Source organism: Anabrus simplex, chromosome 4, assembly GCF_040414725.1.
Source record: "Anabrus simplex isolate iqAnaSimp1 chromosome 4, ASM4041472v1, whole genome shotgun sequence".
In the NCBI taxonomy this organism is placed as follows: Eukaryota; Metazoa; Arthropoda; class Insecta; order Orthoptera; family Tettigoniidae; genus Anabrus; species Anabrus simplex.
Window position 1 is genome coordinate 84,764,803 of NC_090268.1, and position 17,098 is coordinate 84,781,900.

Below are 17,098 nucleotides of genomic sequence, written 5' to 3' on the forward strand. Positions count from 1 at the left end.
GAGGTTGAACAACCGAAGGAGCACTCGGGAGAGGAGGGAATTGTTGTAGAGATAAAAGTGGACTGAATCTATTGGTATTCGGAGTAAAAAAGGAATCAGAAGAGACTGACACGCCCTCCAAGGCCTGCTTTTTCCTTAGTTCCTGTTGTTTCTTATGTTCCGGACATTGCAACGATTCTACTGAATTTCCCCTGCGCAATTGAGACATAATTTAGTCGAGGTCTGACAATAGTTTGATTCATGATCCTGGGCGCAATTAGCGCATCTCGGGTGTTGAGCCCTACAGTTTTTTCTCGTGTGGCCATATCTTTGGCAACGCCGGCAGATCGTTGGGGGAGAAACAAAAGGTTCCACGGGAGTACGCACACGATAAATGGAAATAAAAGCCGGTAAGCCTGACTTTGGAAAGTTAGTTTAACGGTACCTTGCCCTCCTGGACTGCACGGCGTTTCATACGCTGAGCGCCTACAATGGGGGTGGTCGATTCAGCTACCTTGCAAATTTCTTCCATGGACAAATCCTTATCAACCCCACGGATCACGCCGATCTTAAATAAGGCTGCGGAAGGGATAAATGCCTTCAGATGTTTTTCCTTTAACACCGGGTTGGTGAGGAATTGGTTAGCTTTCTGTCTATTCTGGAATTCAATCTGTATCCTCTGGCGACCTCACTTGAGTGATACCTTGAAATGTACGATCATAGAAATTTTTTCCTAACTCCATGGGATATATACAACCCAAGTTCTTACTGGCATCTATGGCCTCCACGAATACAAAATATGGACCTATATAGTTATCATCATAGAGCTGAGTTGCCGGTTTTACAGAAAATATATCAACATTGAGCGATGGATCAGGTGTACTATTATTAGGAGAGGGTGTAGGGAGCACCAACGTATTTTCCATCGAGAACTCATGACTATCTACTTCAATTTCTTCCTCCTCCATTCCTAGACCCCCACTCGCCTCCGCCATGAGGTCGGAAAGGAATTGTGGAGTTAACTCATAGAATATTCACAACGGCTCACCGCTTCCAAGGGAGCTTCGAGAACAACACAAATGAAAATATTATCCGCGCACTTTTTAGTGATAGATTTTTGTACTCGTTGGAGAAGTAAGAAGGGTTCCGTCAATACTGCCAACTGAATGGAAATGAAATCTGAATTGAATCGATAATATGATCGATCGATATGAATTGTATAAACCTTTATTATCTTAACGCCAACAACTGTGTCACACACACAATATTTAATACTATATAACATTTCCCGTTGCGAAACGTGTTCCTAGCATGAATTCTATGGTTTGGCTTTGCTGTGTAAACAACAACAGTACGAGTACTTAAAGTGTACGCCAGATGGCGCACAGCGATGATAAGCGATTCTTAGTTTGTGTTTCAAAGGTTGCCAATACGAATCTCGAAGATAACCAAAGTCGACCGCTTCAGCACTAGGGTGTAAATCTATCACTAAAAAGTGCGCGGATAATACACACCAAACTTAACCTACGCACGCACGACACTGAAGTGCAGCATTGGATTGATTCAATCGTGTGAACGGGTGCTCAGATTCACAAGTCGCTGAATGCCAAGGCCTGTATTAGTTGCTACCTTGTCTTGTAATTTAATAAAGCGAATATAATCATTCGCAGAAAAAAATACAAAGCTCGGTCAATTTTTGTAACATCAAAAGATATAGTAGTTGGGATATGTACTAGATATATAGCTATCAAGTACACGGAAAGTATCCTCTCAAATGAAGAAAGTATCGTCGAATGTTTTAATGCATTATAATGAATTATTTGCAGCTACAAAATTATCACGATAAGTACACTTGATTTGAATGTGAGTGTATGTGCTTTAATATGATTTTCATCCAGGCATACCCCATACAACATGAATGACGGTTCCAATATAATATAATGTGCTTTAAACCCACATTTCAATAAAAGCTTCACTACACTAATGTTTCCTAATCAAAGCAACACAAGAAAATAAACTGATGCTCGCACGTACTTATGTTTACACTCCGGACGCACCGCCAATTTAGCTAATATCGATAACTGCATCGATGGTCTTGCTACTTTCGTTAGTGAATCGACTGTACAACCTGCTCGATGGAAGGTGTTTTCTGTTTTGTTACCATAGCAACGCTTCAATCTTTTAGAAACACTGACATATTATTAGAAATGGAACCTGAAAGTACTCATAGTAGCATTCCTAATGGGAGAGAAAGAGTTGGTATACCCCCTACGTCGTATGGACCTCGAAATATGGTTGTCAGGCCACCGAAGAATGGTAATGTTTGAAACTTGACATTCATTTTAATATGCTTATTGAAGTTGATTTTCATTATTACTATTGTTGGGTGTTCACTGTTGTAGCGGTATTGGGGTCACGAAATACACAATGCTTGTTTAAACCAGGTCGTATACCTCGATTGTGAATTGTGAACTTTTTTAGGTGATCTATAGGCTATCTATTATACATCCTCTTTGTTGTTGTTATGTAAGGTCTATTGAATACTACTGCTAAACGTTTTTGTTTCTCCGCTGACGGAGGGGGCGTTCGTCCTAGTGGCTTATACTGGGAACTGTCCCGGTATTCGCCATCGTGCAGTAGAATGGAAAATTACGGAAAGCTATCGTTAGGACAGCCGATGGTGTAGACCAGCCCCTCTTTGTCTCCTGAATACAGAGGCATAGAGGCACGGTAAAGCCGTGGCCACCCCTCTTCTGCTCGGTTGGCTAGTCAGACTGGGGCCAAGATCCCACTTTGCATACGCCGACCTCGTATTGATTAGGTCATGAATTTTTAAGTGATAATAGCATCATCAATGTATATGTACTTGGGGTGATGATTACTATTTTTTAAAAAAAAAACTGCCGGTATTTTTTTTTTTTTTAGCAACTCTCATATACTTCTTCAAAGTATGACATATGCCTAATGAATAAGTAATGTATCATCCTGGCATTTACATACAACTAAAAATGTGATAGGCCTACCAGTAAGACATTGAGGATGACCATCAGTTGGATGTGAACTTACTTCTGTTGCATCTGTAAATTCCATAAAATTAGCTATTGGGGCACATAACAAGCAAGCCTATTATTATTATTATTATTATTATTATTATTATTATTATTATTATTATTATTATTTGAAATTACTGTTGCCTAAATCTGTAGATGTTAGACAATATTGCCAGTGGTTAAGGTCACTGGTCTATCACGGTTAACCTTAAATAGTTATATGTGATATCAATCAATATCAATCAATACTGTTCGGTGGTTAGGGCAGTCGCTCAGGTGGCAGATTCCCTATCTGTTGTTTTCCTAGCCTTTTCTTAAATGATTTCAAAGAAATTGGAAATTTATTGAACATCTCCCTTGGTAAGTTATTCCAATCCCTAACTTCCTCTAAATGAATATTTGCCCCAGTTTGTCCTCTTGAATTCCAACTTTATTTTCATATTGTGATCTTTCCTACTTTTAGATACGCCACTCAAACTTATTCGTCTACTAATGTCGTTCCATGCCATGTCTCCGCTGACAGCTCGGAACATACCACTTATTGCAAGAAATCAGCTTCATTTTTCGTATCAAATTTTATTACAAAGACTTATAGCAATAAAAATCTTCCACCTTTTTGATACTTATATTTGCATTTAATTTAAAATTCAGAACAATGTCAAAGGAAATTCATACATTTCTTCAAAATATTTTTACTGGAAGACAAGCAAAATATTTTAGTGAAAAAGTCCTGGAAACTTTGATGATGATAATGCTTGTTGTTTAAAGGGGCCTAACATCGAGGTCATCGGCCCCTAATGGTACGAAATGGGATGAAATGAAATGACAACTTAAAATTCCAAAATCCTCCACTGACCAGAATTCAAAGCATGAGGACGAAGAATGAATGGATGGATATGAATTTAAAACAATCAGTGGATGCCAACCACAATACCATACATTCATAGAAACTGATGGAAAAACAATAGGATTACTGACAAAGGGACTGCTGCTAGAGCATAATACTGAATCGAGGATGCTCGCAGTCTAAAGGGGATCAAAAATCCAAGTTATTGGCCCCTCAAAACTGTACTTATCGCTAGGAAAGTAGAACCATGGTAATTGTCATGTTGCGGTACTAATCAAAAGTAGCAGAGACTCCCGGTATTCCACACATTATGGTACTACACACAGGTTATGAAATTCGATATATAATACAGACCTATGGTTTTTCTCACATTGCGGCGCCATTTACAGGCAACGCAACCCTATGGTGTTCATCACATAAGAGTACTAACCACAGGGACCTTACGCTATCCCGTGGTATTCCTCATATAGTAGGTACTAATCACAGGCAAGATAAAACCATGGTAACTATCATCCTGTGGTCCTGCTCATATGAAGGTACTAATCACAGGTACTGCAAAAGCCGACCGCACGGTACTCCTGTGTGCTACTAATCACAAACCTATTTCGTACCTAAAATAGTAGTACTACACACAAGTAAAAGTGACCCTTTGTGTTCTCCACGTGGTGGTACTAATCACAAGTAGTTTCATAGTTCTAATACAATCATCTCTTGGTCGCCCCTTTTAGTCACCTCTCACGACAGGCAGGGTATACCGTGGGTGTATTATTCGTCTGCCTCCCCTACCCTCAGGTGGTAGTGTGTTTGGTCCGCAAAAGGTATTTTATTTCCCTCAAGTCCGCCGGCAAGCCGGTTAGGACCCCCCTATCCGCCACCTGGGACGCGCCACATGGGAGAATCACCTCTCCCCGTGCTATGCCTCAGGTTCGTGGCTGGAAACTTTTTAACAACTGTTCTTTCTTTTTTTTTTTTTGCTAGTTGCTTTACGTCGCACCTACACAGATAGGTCTTATGGCGACAATGGGATAGGAAAGGCCTAGGAGTTGGAAGGAAGCGGCCGTGGCCTTAATTAAGGTACAGTCCCAGCATTTATCTGGTGTGAAAATGGGAAACCACAGAAAACCATCTTCAGGGCTGTAAACAGTGGGGCTTGAACTTACGATCTCCCGGATGCAAACTCACAGCCGCGCACCTCTACGCGCACGGCCAACTCGCCCGGTAACAACTGTTTAAATGGAAATAGTTTTTAAAATAGGCTAATTATAAATATATCCATTCCATCTCATTTCACTAATCCATTTAACCACTACATTGTTTTTAATTCATTTTAATTCAATTCATATTTACCTAGTATTTAATTCCATTCATAAATACGTAGTATTTAAGAAGAACAAGGTACCTGATTATAATGTACTTAAAGATAAACGCTTAGTGAATCACCTAAGCTATATAAACTGCTGAAGATGTTCTAAAATAGAACGAAACATGTACTGTGTGTAATTAATTAATTTGCTAAAATGCAAATATAAGTATCAAAAAGGTGGAAGATTTTTATTGTTATACATATCACCTAGTCGAGCAATGCGTCTTCTTTCTTCCAATTCTTCCCAGCTCAAACAATGCAACATTTTTGTAACGCTACCCTTTTGTCCGAAATCACCCAGAACAAATCAAGCTGCTTTTCTTTGGATCTTTTCCAGTTCTTGATTCAGGTAATCCTGGTGAGGGTCCCATACACTGGAACCATACTCTAGTTGTGGTCTTACCAGAGATTTATATGCCGTCTCCTTTACATCCTTACTACAACCCCTCAACACCCTCGTAACCATGTGCAAAGATCTTACCCTTTATTTACAATCCCATTTATGTGATTACCCCAATGAAAATCTTTCCTTATATTAACACCTAGATACTTACAATGATCCCCAAAAGGTCCGACTCGTTGGCTGAATGGTCAGCGTACTGGCCTTCGGTTCAAAGGGTCCCAGGTTCAATTCCCGGCCGGGTCGGGGATTTTAACCTTAATTGGTTAATTCCAATGGCACTAGGGCTGGGTGTATGTATTGTCTTCATCATCATTTCATCCTCATCACGACGCGCAGGTCGCCTACGGGTGTCAAATAGAAAGACCTGCACCTGGCGAGCCGAACCCGTCCTGGGATATCCCGGTACTAAAAGCCATACGACATTTCATTTCATCCCCAAAAGGAACTTTCACCCCATCAACGCAGTAATTAAAACTGAGACGGTTTTCCTATTTGTGAAACTCATAACCTGACTTTTAACCCCGTTTATCAACATACCATTGCCTGCTGTCCATCTCACAACCTTATCGAGGTCATTTTGCAGTTGCTCACAATCTTGTAACTTATTTATTACTTTATAGAGAATAACATCATCTGCAAAAAGCCTTACGTCTGATTCCACTCCTTTACTCATATCATTTATATATATAAGAAAACATAAAGGTCCAATAATACTGCCTTGAGGAATTCCCCTCTTAATTATTACAGGGTCAGATAAAGCTTCGGCTACTCTAATTCTCTGAAATCTATTTTCTAGAAATACAGCAACCCATTCAGTCACTCTTTTGTCTAGTCCAATTGCACTCATTTTTGCCAGTAGTCTCCCATGATCCACCCTATCAAATGCTTTAGACAGGTCAATTGCCATATAGTCCATTTGACCTCCTGAATCCAAGATATCTGCTATATCTTGCTGGAATCCTACAAGTTGAGCTTCAGTGGAATAACCTTTCCTAAGACTGAACTGCCTTCTGTCAAACCAGTTACTAATTTCACAAATATGTCTAATATAATCAGAAAGAATGCCTTCCCAAAGCTTACATACAACGCATGTCAAACTTACTAGTCTGTAATTTTCTACTTTATGTCTATCACCCTTTCCTTTATACACAGGGGCTACTATAGCAACTCTCCATTCATTTGGTATAGCTCCTTCGACCAAACAATAATCAAATAAGTACTTCAGATATGGTACTATATCCCAACCCATTGTCTTTAGTATATCCCCAGAAATCTGATCAATTCCAGCTGCTTTTCTAGTTTTCAACTTTTGTATCTTATTGTAAATGTCATTGTTATCATATGTAAATTTTAATACTTCTTTAGCATTAGTCTCCTCCTCTATCTGGACATTATCCTTCTAGCCAACAATCTTTACGTACTGCTGACTGAATACTTCTGCCTTTTGAAGATCCTCACATACACACTCCCCTTGTTCATTAATTATTCCTGAAATGTCGTTCTTGGAACCTGTTTCTGCCTTAAAATACCTACACATACCCTTCCATCTTTCACTAAAATTTGTATGACTGCCAATTATTCTTGCCATCATGTTATCCTTAGCTGCCTTCTTTGCTAGATTCAATTTCCTAGTAAGTTCCTTCACTTCCTCCTTACTTCCACAGCCATTATGTCTTTCTAGTTTGCACCTCCTTCTTAGTCTCTTTATTTCTCTATTATAAAAAGGTGGGTCTTTACCTTTCCTTACCACCTTGAAAGGAACAAACCTGTTTTCACATTCCTCAGCGATAGCTTTAAATCCATCCCAGAGTCTGTTTACATCCTTATTTACCATTTTCCACCCATCATAGTTACTTTTTAGAAACTGCCTCATGCCTGCTTTATCAGCCATATGGTACTGCCTAATAGTCCTACTTCTAAGACCTTCCTTTCCATCACATTTATTTTTAACTATGACAAAAACAGCTTCATGATCACTAATACCATCTGTTACTTCAGTTTCTCTATAGAGTTCATCTGGTTTTACCATCACATCCAGGATATTTTTCCCTCTAGTTGGTTCCATCACTTTCTGAATCAGCTGTCCTTCCCATATTAAATTTGCCTTCCTGTTGTTCGCATTTCCTTCCCAATTCACATCTGGTAAATTCAAATCTCCCGCTGCAGTCACATGTCTTTCCACGTCATTTCCCGCATAGCTGATTATCTTATCAAATAATTCTGAATCCTTGTCAACGCTACCCTTTCCCGGTCTGTACACTCCAAAGATAACAAGTTGCCTATTATCTTTAGAAATGAGCCTTACACCTAGAATTTCATGTGTGTCAACTTTAACTTTTTTGTAACTTACAAATTCTTCTTTCACCAGAATGAATATTCCCCCTCCCCCCATTCCTATCCTATCTCTACGATATACACTCCAGTTACTCAAGAAAATTTCTGCATCCATTATATCATTTCTCAGCCATGATTCAACTCTTTGCCACTGGCTTATCACCAAGGTGACCTTGGTTTGAATTCTGGCCAGTACATGTGGGGTCTACTGCATGGAAGTTGATCTTTCTCATGTTTAGGTTTATGGTGTCTCCTAATACTGTTTCAGTCAGCCGCGGGGTTGATACTGATCAACTTTTAAGTTCTTTGTGATACTGGTTATGACAGAATTCATAAGGTTTGGTCATTCCACTTAGGATGCCTTTCCCAAAATTTTTATCATTGGTGACATGGTCAAGTTGAGTAAAGTCAATGCAACATTCACATCTTTATAACATGAGCTGGTTGTCAGCTGCTGCTCAGCAGGGCAAAAGTCCAAACAGGGCAAAAGTGCTGATATCTTCATTTTTTGAAGTCTCGAACCCTTCCATTTTTGCTCTCTGATTAGTGTTAGATAGAGTATGGTTGCCTTGTTGTACTTCCTCTTAAAACAATAATCACCACCACCACCATCACTTTTGATAAGGTAGATCATTGGGGACTTACGACAAACATTAGGGCCATTGGATTTGACAAAAGATTGATCGAATGAATGGCTTAATTTCTTAAAAAAAAAAAAAAAAAAATAGATCTCAGAAAATTAGGTTAGGTGGATCATTATCTTATCCTGTAATTATTAAGACGGAACTTCTCTAAAGTATTATTATTGGAACTCAGTATTTTCTTATATATATTTGTTGAAAATAAATATTTGCTCCAAGTTGTCCCCTAGAATTCCAATTCGATACAACACTTGGAGTAGGAACACCATACACGCTAACACTGCTGAAACATTAGGATGTACATAGTATTTGGTGAATGAAACATCCTCGTTCTTTTCCACGGTTGTTACATCTGCAAGGGGCATTAAGTTTCCATGAGATTGTCGTATGGGCGTATGAAATGAAATGTCATATGGCTTTTAGTGCCGGGATATCCCAGGATGGGTTCGGCTCACCAGGTGCATGTCTTTCTATTTGACGCCTGTAGGTGACCTGCGCGTCGCGATGAGGATGAAATGATGATGGAGACAACATATACACCCAGCCCCTGTGCCATAGGAATTAACCAATTAAGGTTAAAATCCCTGACCCGTTCGGGAATCGAACCCGGGACCCTCTGAACCGAAGGCCAGTACGCTGACCGTTCAGCCAACGAGTCGGACGTATGGGTCTATAATTCTCTCTTATGAACAGTTCTAGCAGCGATTCTGACCAGCACCCCAATGTCTACTAGCACTCGTCATTATACTATGATTTTTACCCAACATGAAATGAAATCCTACAACCTGTTTTCCAGTCATTGACCGGGTCAGGGATGTAATGAATGAATCATATATAGGCTGTTAGTACGATGGGGTCGCCACTTCCAAAGTGATTATTAATGAATGATATATGCTATGAAATGATAATGGAGAGTGTTGCTGGAATGAAAGATGACAGGGAAAACCGGAGTGCCCGGAGAAAAACCTGTCCCACCTCCACTTTGTCCAGTACAAATCTCACATGGAGTGACCAGGATTTGAACCACGGTATCCAGCGGTGAGAGGCCGACGCGCTGCCGTCTGAGCCACGGAGGCTGCTTTTACCCAACATATTATGATAAATTAATCCATATCATCTTCAATTTTATTACGCATTTTTAACCCTTATGTTTTTAAAAAACGGATCTCAACCTCAACATACACGTTTTATCATACCAATCCTATCCATTGATGACTTGGGTTCGATACTCTGGTCCCCAAGCGTTGCATATTGTTCAAGCTTTTTATGAAGAGGATCCATTTCAGAGTCAGACACGAATTATTTTTAAGAAATAATGTGATGCAAAATTCTTTTAGATGAACATTTTAATATTTTTAAAGTGATTTTAATGTGTGTGTATATGTTTTTTCAAGTATCTTTGTACTGTAAATATACAGTAATGAACCACAGTGTTAATACTATTTAGAGTTCAACAGTATAGTTTATATAAATTTGATAAGGTTCTCAGACCAAATTTCATTTTAGGATTGAATAAGGCTGATGATGCCCAGTAAAAGAGGGGCGAAACATGTACCTTATGATCTGGTAGTTTCTGTGTTCATTTAACCATGCAACAGTGGATTGTATTGAATAGGTGGTTTAATGAAATACTCGTTGTGTAAACTTAGTGATATAGCTGTTTTCAATATGGAACAATGACGAGAATAATTGTTTTTAAGTAGTACATTCTGAGCTGTGAATGGACAGCTGGTGTGGTATGATAGTAGGGGCAGATACGGTGCATTGAAAGGAGTTTTTAAAAGTAGGAAAGATCATAATGTAGATATTAAGAAAAATTTGGAATTCTAGGGGACAAATTGGAGGAAATATTTATTTACAATCAAATCTCAGTGCAATGATCTGCGCAGATGGAAAAAACAAAAATTTAAAAAAAACGCTTTAGAGCGAGTTAAAGAGGGATTTAGAATAATGGTAAACACAATATCATCTGAAAATTGAATTCCATTTTCTACCTGCTGCATCATAACTCCCATTAATATGAGATTTGTGACAATAGATACACACAAAGAATACTGAATGTCAGTACCTTACCTATGACCAGCTGAGTATGATGATGATGATGATGATGATGATGATGATGGTTGTTTTAAGGGGTCTGACATCTAGGTCATTGGTCCCTAATGGTACAAAATGTAATGACAACTTAAAATTCCAAAATTCATCAACTGACCACAATTCAAAACTTGATGATGAAGAATGAATGGATGAATATGAATTTAAAATAATCAGTAGAGGCCACTCACAATATTGAAAGTTAAAAATAATTCCAAAATCAATTTACTGGCTAGAATTCAAAAGGATGATGATGATGAACAATGATTATGAGCTTTGTTACGGAGATATCTGTGGAGCAGAAAGAGGTGGAAGAAGGTGCTTGGTGGAATGGATCTAACTACAATATCAAAAATTAATTTAAAACTTTAACAAAGGTTATATTTCTCTTTAAATCACAAACTTAACAAACTTTTCACTTGATGAAATAATAAAGTGACAGGTACAAATAGCAATCTTGAAACAATAATTGGAAAACCCAAGATTAGGGAATTTTACAGATTTGGGGCTTGAAGCCCTTAGTTTACAAATTCTGAGATACCGGATCCAGTTTACAAAAATTTTGCAAACTCTTAATGTTTAGACAAGAATCAGAATCTTCCGATTTAAGAGCACTTTGCTCCAACAACTTTATAGCCTTCTAGAAGCGCACTTCAATATGCAGTTGAATTTAAAAAACACAGAAAAGAGCTTACATGCTCTCCAACTTTAATAAATCTCTAACAGCTCGCTTAGGGCAAACTTACACAATCCCTTACAATCTCTGGCCTCTCTAGACACAATTTACAATTAAAAAAAAAAAAAAAAATCCACAGGGGAACCAATTACCCAACCTACTGGGCCTTCGTGGAAAGAAGAACAGGTTAAATTACTGGCCCGAACACAAAATGACTGGAGGCGCGTACTCGCACTCCTAGAACTTTTAAAACCCTAATTGGGCTCTCAGTCCGATGATGCAGGGGCTAATCCCAAGCTAATGAGGTGACTAGAGTGGAGATTAATCTAACACTTTACAGAATAGAGTGTAACCGTACAACAGGGTTACAGATTCCATTCAGTATTTATTATTATTATTATTATTATTATTATTATTATTATTATTATTATTATTATTATTATTATTATTATTATTATTATCATTATCATTATTAACCCGATTCATTAGATTTTACATTCTGTTTCTCATCATTTAGACTGTAATAATTAGGTATCACGCATATTATTGTATTTAATCATAGGTTAAGTGAATATGTTTGTAATTATGCTGTATATTAGTAAGTGAGATTTGTTGGTTTGATATAGTCATTCTGTGGCTTGTAACTCTAGGCAGATGTGTTGGCAGAGTATTTTGCAATCGAGGCTATGTTTAACTGAGCATGTTATGTGCAAGTAGGTTTTCCGGTGACTCATGCCGCATAGTCACTGTAATCTGCTTGGGTACGCTTATACGACACATGACTGATGACATCAGTGCGTGGACACGTGATTGCGACCAAGTGTCAGTATTCGCCAGCTACTGTATATTGAGCTGGAAGGGATGAACAGAGAGTAGGGAGATGAGTCGTCATCGTGAGGTTATAAAAGTCGATGCGATGGTGGTGAGAGGTATCAGATCATAGGTATCAGTCAGATGTATCAAATGGAAGAAGTGGTCTTAGAGTGATGGTCAGAGCTAAGAGTTGTGTTTGAAGAAGTAATAATCGAGGAGGTCTACAAGTGGTGGTTGTATCTGAGCAGAGACTGGTACTATGCTGATAAAGAAACATCATCTTCTTGTGAGGATGGACTTCACAAGATGTTTCAATAATATTTTCCAATTTCTTATAATATATTGAGTGGACATAATTACATTGGAGCTCCCTACATGCGTACATGGTATGTAGGCCAACTCCTTGTTATATTAGAAGATAACAGCAGACGGCTCCCGACTTCAGCTCATAGGTTTTCCCAAGAATTTAAAGTTCAACAGTGGTGTATGCAGACATCAGGTAATTAAAGCATCAGACATGTTATGCATTCATAACATGAAGAAGAATGTAATCAGCGGCGATATCACATCTCACTTCAAGTTCATGCCAATAGCTTTTTTTTATTTGGATTAAATTTTCTTTTTAATATTACCGCAAATCTCACTATATATATTTTTTTGTTAAATTAAAAGACGTCAATGCTTGTTCATTGTGACGTAAATTATAGTCATAAACTCAGTTTTATTTTAATTATAATAAGTGATTCCAGTTCCATGTACACTCCTCAATTGTGGAAATGCAACAGTAATTTAATATTGTCCTGATCCATATCCCTGTATATTGCCAAATATGTGATTTTATCACCTCACGCCTTGAGATAATTGATATAAGAGGTATGTTCTACCAAATTTTGTTGTTTTTATTTAAAAAGCAACTGGCACTCAAACAAATGTTACGTATATTGTGTGAAGGAGATGAAGGTATAAGAATAGTGGTTGGAGTTGCCACAGGAGAAAAGGTTACAAATCCTAGTCACTTCAAACAAAGTAGAAGGGGAGCTCGAGAGGGTAACACACTCTATCCCCGATTTACAGTTTTGAGAACTTATGAAATTTTACATTAGCTGAAAGAAGGTTTACATTTTCGAAAACAGGTTACATAGTTAGAAATTAGGACCTTACCCTTGTGTAAGTCTGCGGATGTAGCTACAGAAAAATAAGTCTGGTGGGCATTACCTTGGCTGCTGGACTGCCTTGCGAGGAATGAGGTGCCCTGCCTCCTATCTTAACACACACACTCGCTTAGAAATACGGCGATCAAGAAACAAGGTAGCCAGAAAAGCTGCAGCTTATATACCCGAAGGGAAGGTTCGAGAGGATTCTGGACTAATCCAGACACACACACTCAATTTTTATTGGACAATTCAAAAAGCGACAAGAAGCCTGTGATAGGATTAAAATAATTACAGAAAATTCCTATTGGCCAGATTCAAAACTGGCGGAATAAGAAAGAAGTGTTGCCAACCCACAAATAAATGAACATTGATACAGTTATGAAAACCTAGAAACACAAAACTTCTTTAAATTACAAGTTCTTCCACCTTGCACCAGAGTGCATGACTAGAGTTTTTTGTAATGACATCTACGGAGGAAAGTTTAAACTTCCTGAAGTACACCAAAACAAACAAAATAAATCCAATCGATTTAGGAATGATAAACTTCTCAATTATTCAGTAGTGACATCTTCTGATTACTGTCCCAATTTCCTGCAGAAGCAGTTTCAAGTTTTGTTGGATAGATAGAGTTCAATAAGGCGCTTCTTTTGAATGCACTGAGTTTAGGTGTACCTCCCAGTACAAACTTAAAACAATCAATGGATCTGACCCACAATGCCCCACCTTCCCAGAAACTAAATTAAAACAATGGTATATCCTGACCAAGTGGCTGCTTCCAAAGCACAATCCTGAATCTATGATGCTAGTTGTCTAAAGGGGTCCAAAATCCAGGTCAACAGACCCTCAGAATGGTACTAATCGCTGGTAAAGTAGAACCACGGTGTTCCTGATGTAGCGGTACTGATGATGATGATGATGCTTGTTGTTTAAAGGGGCCTAACATCAAGGTCATCAGCCCCTAATGGTACAAAATGAAACGACAACAAAAAATTCAAAATCATCCACTGACCAAAATAAATAAAAAATGTCATGAAGAAGGAATGGATGGACATGACAAAAAACAACAAAAACGAGCAAACAAAAAAAACAGTGGATCAAAAAAAAAAATCAGAAATAATTTATTACTGACCAAGGGACCACTCATAAAGCACAATCCTGAATCGAGGATGCTTGATGTCTAAAGGGGTCCAAAATCCAGGTCTAAGCCCCTCAGAATGGTACATGTCGCGAGTAAAGTAGAACCATGCTATTTATCATGTTGGGGTACTAATCAAAAGTAGCAAAAACTAACGGTGTTCCACACAACATGGTACTACTCACAAGTATTGTACTTCTTATAGGTAACGCAAACCTATGGTGTTTCTCACACAATGGCGCCACTCACAGCCAATGCAAACCGATGAGGTTTCTCACCTAGGTGTACTAACCACACTATCCCGTGGTGTTCCTCACATAGTGGGTGCTAATCACAGGCAACGCAGACCCACGGTGTCGCTCATATAGTGGTACAACTCACAGGCAACGCCCAGACCTGCGGTGTTGCTCACATGGGTACGACGCACGGGTACTGGATACCCACAGGAGAACCCCCTCTTGCTGCTACTAATCACAGACCTATTTCGTACTAACATGGTTCTAATTCAATCATCTCTTGGTCGCCTTTTACGACAGGCAGGGGATACCGTGGGTGTATTCTGCATGTGCGTCCCCCACCCGCAGGGGGTTGTGTGTTTGGTCCGCGAGAGGTATTTTATTTTCCTGAAGTCCGCCGGCATGCCGGTTAGAACCCCCCCTATCCGCCACCTGGGACGCATCACGTGGGAGTATCACCTCTGCCCCTGCTACGCCAGCGTAGTTGGTTCATGGATGTAGTGGTACTAATCACAAATAACGTAGACTCACGGTGCTTCTCACATAAAGGTACTAATCACAGGTAATGTTCTACTCACAGGTAACGCAGACCTATGGCGTTCCTCACTAATCACAGGCACCACCCAGACTCGTGGTGTTCCTCACATAATGGTGCTAATCACTGGTACTGTAAACCAATAGTGATCCACCCATGTCGCTACTAATCACAAACCTATCGTGTAACTCACATAGTGGTACTACTTGCAAATAAAGTTGACCCATGGTGTTCCTCACGTGATTGTACTAATCACAGGTAGTCTCACAGTTCTAATTCAATCATCCCTTCATCACCCTTTCAGTCGCCTCTTACGACAAGCAGGGAATACCATGGGCATATTTTCCACCTGTGCCCCCACTCACAGTGGGTCAGAGAGAGAGAGAGAGAAGAAAAGATCCGACCCTTCGAAAAATGAAGTACCGGACAAAGACCGGCAAGGGCCACACAGGGCGTGAAAAGACTCCCTAGGCTTTGAATGCTCTAATACCGTCGGGGTCGGAAAAGAACAATAGTTGACAAAGGGAGGTCGGACAGGATAGATGAAAGTGAGGAACGTGGCACAAGTAAGTGGAAGTAATGCCAGGACTCATCTAAGGTCCCCATGGTCGCCGAACCACACTCCCAAGTTGAGAGTCCCTGTGGCCCTTTTAGTTGCCTCTTATGACAGGCAGGGGATCTCCATTCCCCACCCACAGGGGTATGTTCATATTGACCACTTAATTTAAATTTCTCACACATACTTTTTGTTCACACTAAAACTGTCTGTTAGGTCATCAGCCCTAGGCTGGTTGGATCCTCAAATAGCACTAAAACTACCATACTATAATTAAATAAATCTGAAATTACTGCCTTTTCCATATTCCTCTTCACAGAGAAAATTCCTAATTGCATTGATATTCACTGCTACAGTTTCAACAGTCCTTGGAATGTTGGAGAATGTGTCAAAACAAGATAATGAAGGACTATTTTAGTTTTAAGCAGCTGACTGGTTGCTACTGCTGTTTAAATCCATCTGGTATTCACACTATCTAGATCTTCTTGGAATTCCTTAGTTATCGAGTTCCCAGAGTTGCTCAACAAGGCCACCCTTGATGTAAGTAAGCAGCTATAAGCACACTTAGTTGCTATGCTTATGCACTAGGAAAGTTCAGTTTTTGTATGGCAGTAACAGATGATCCTAATTGCTTTGGTGCTTGGATTTTCAGAGTACTGTGTGGGAAAGATGTTGCCAGGGTCTGACAAGACAACCATAATCAAGAGATTTTTCACTAATGAATGTATTGTTAAATCAAGAGGAATTTTACATTGAAATTACTGGATTTTATCTCAGAACTGCAATATTTTATTGTTACAGAGGGTATTGTTGTTATTGGAGATTTTGATATATATGAATAGGAATTAGGGGTCGGAATAATTTATCATGGGAGATGATTGATAAATTTCCAAATTCTTTGAAATCATTTAAGAATAGCTTAGGTAAACAGTTGCCCTGAGGTTCACTCAGCCTACACCAAAAATGAGTACCAGGTTAATTCCTGGGGGCAAAGGTGGCAGGGCGTAGAGCTACCCCATCAAGTGCTGAGGTTACGAATAGTGGAAGCCTTTACCTTCCACAACTCCAAGGGCCTTCATGGCCTGTACAGAGATGACTTTGCTTTGCTTTGCTTTGCTTTAGGTAAACAATAGGTAAGAAAACTGCCACATGGGTACAGTCCTAAATGCAGGTCAGTAGTGATTGGTTCATTGAAATACGTATTTCTTCTCATTTTTCTCATTATTAATCGGAGCATGATGTATAATTTTTAAATATTTAGAGCATATCTGTATACTAGTCA

The 17,098-nt window shown here is 39.1% G+C and overlaps 1 protein-coding gene across 1 annotated transcript in view; it reads left to right on the forward strand.

The window, feature by feature from the left end:
• Positions 1–2,160: 2,160 nt before the first annotated feature.
• The window catches only part of BBS4 (Bardet-Biedl syndrome 4), a 200,309-nt gene continuing 185,371 nt past the window's right edge, over positions 2,161–17,098 (forward strand). The window contains exon 1 of the mRNA XM_067146246.2: positions 2,161–2,295. Coding sequence (XP_067002347.2) covers positions 2,187–2,295 — 109 coding nt within the window. The 5' untranslated portion in view covers positions 2,161–2,186. The remainder of the gene's footprint in view (positions 2,296–17,098) is intronic.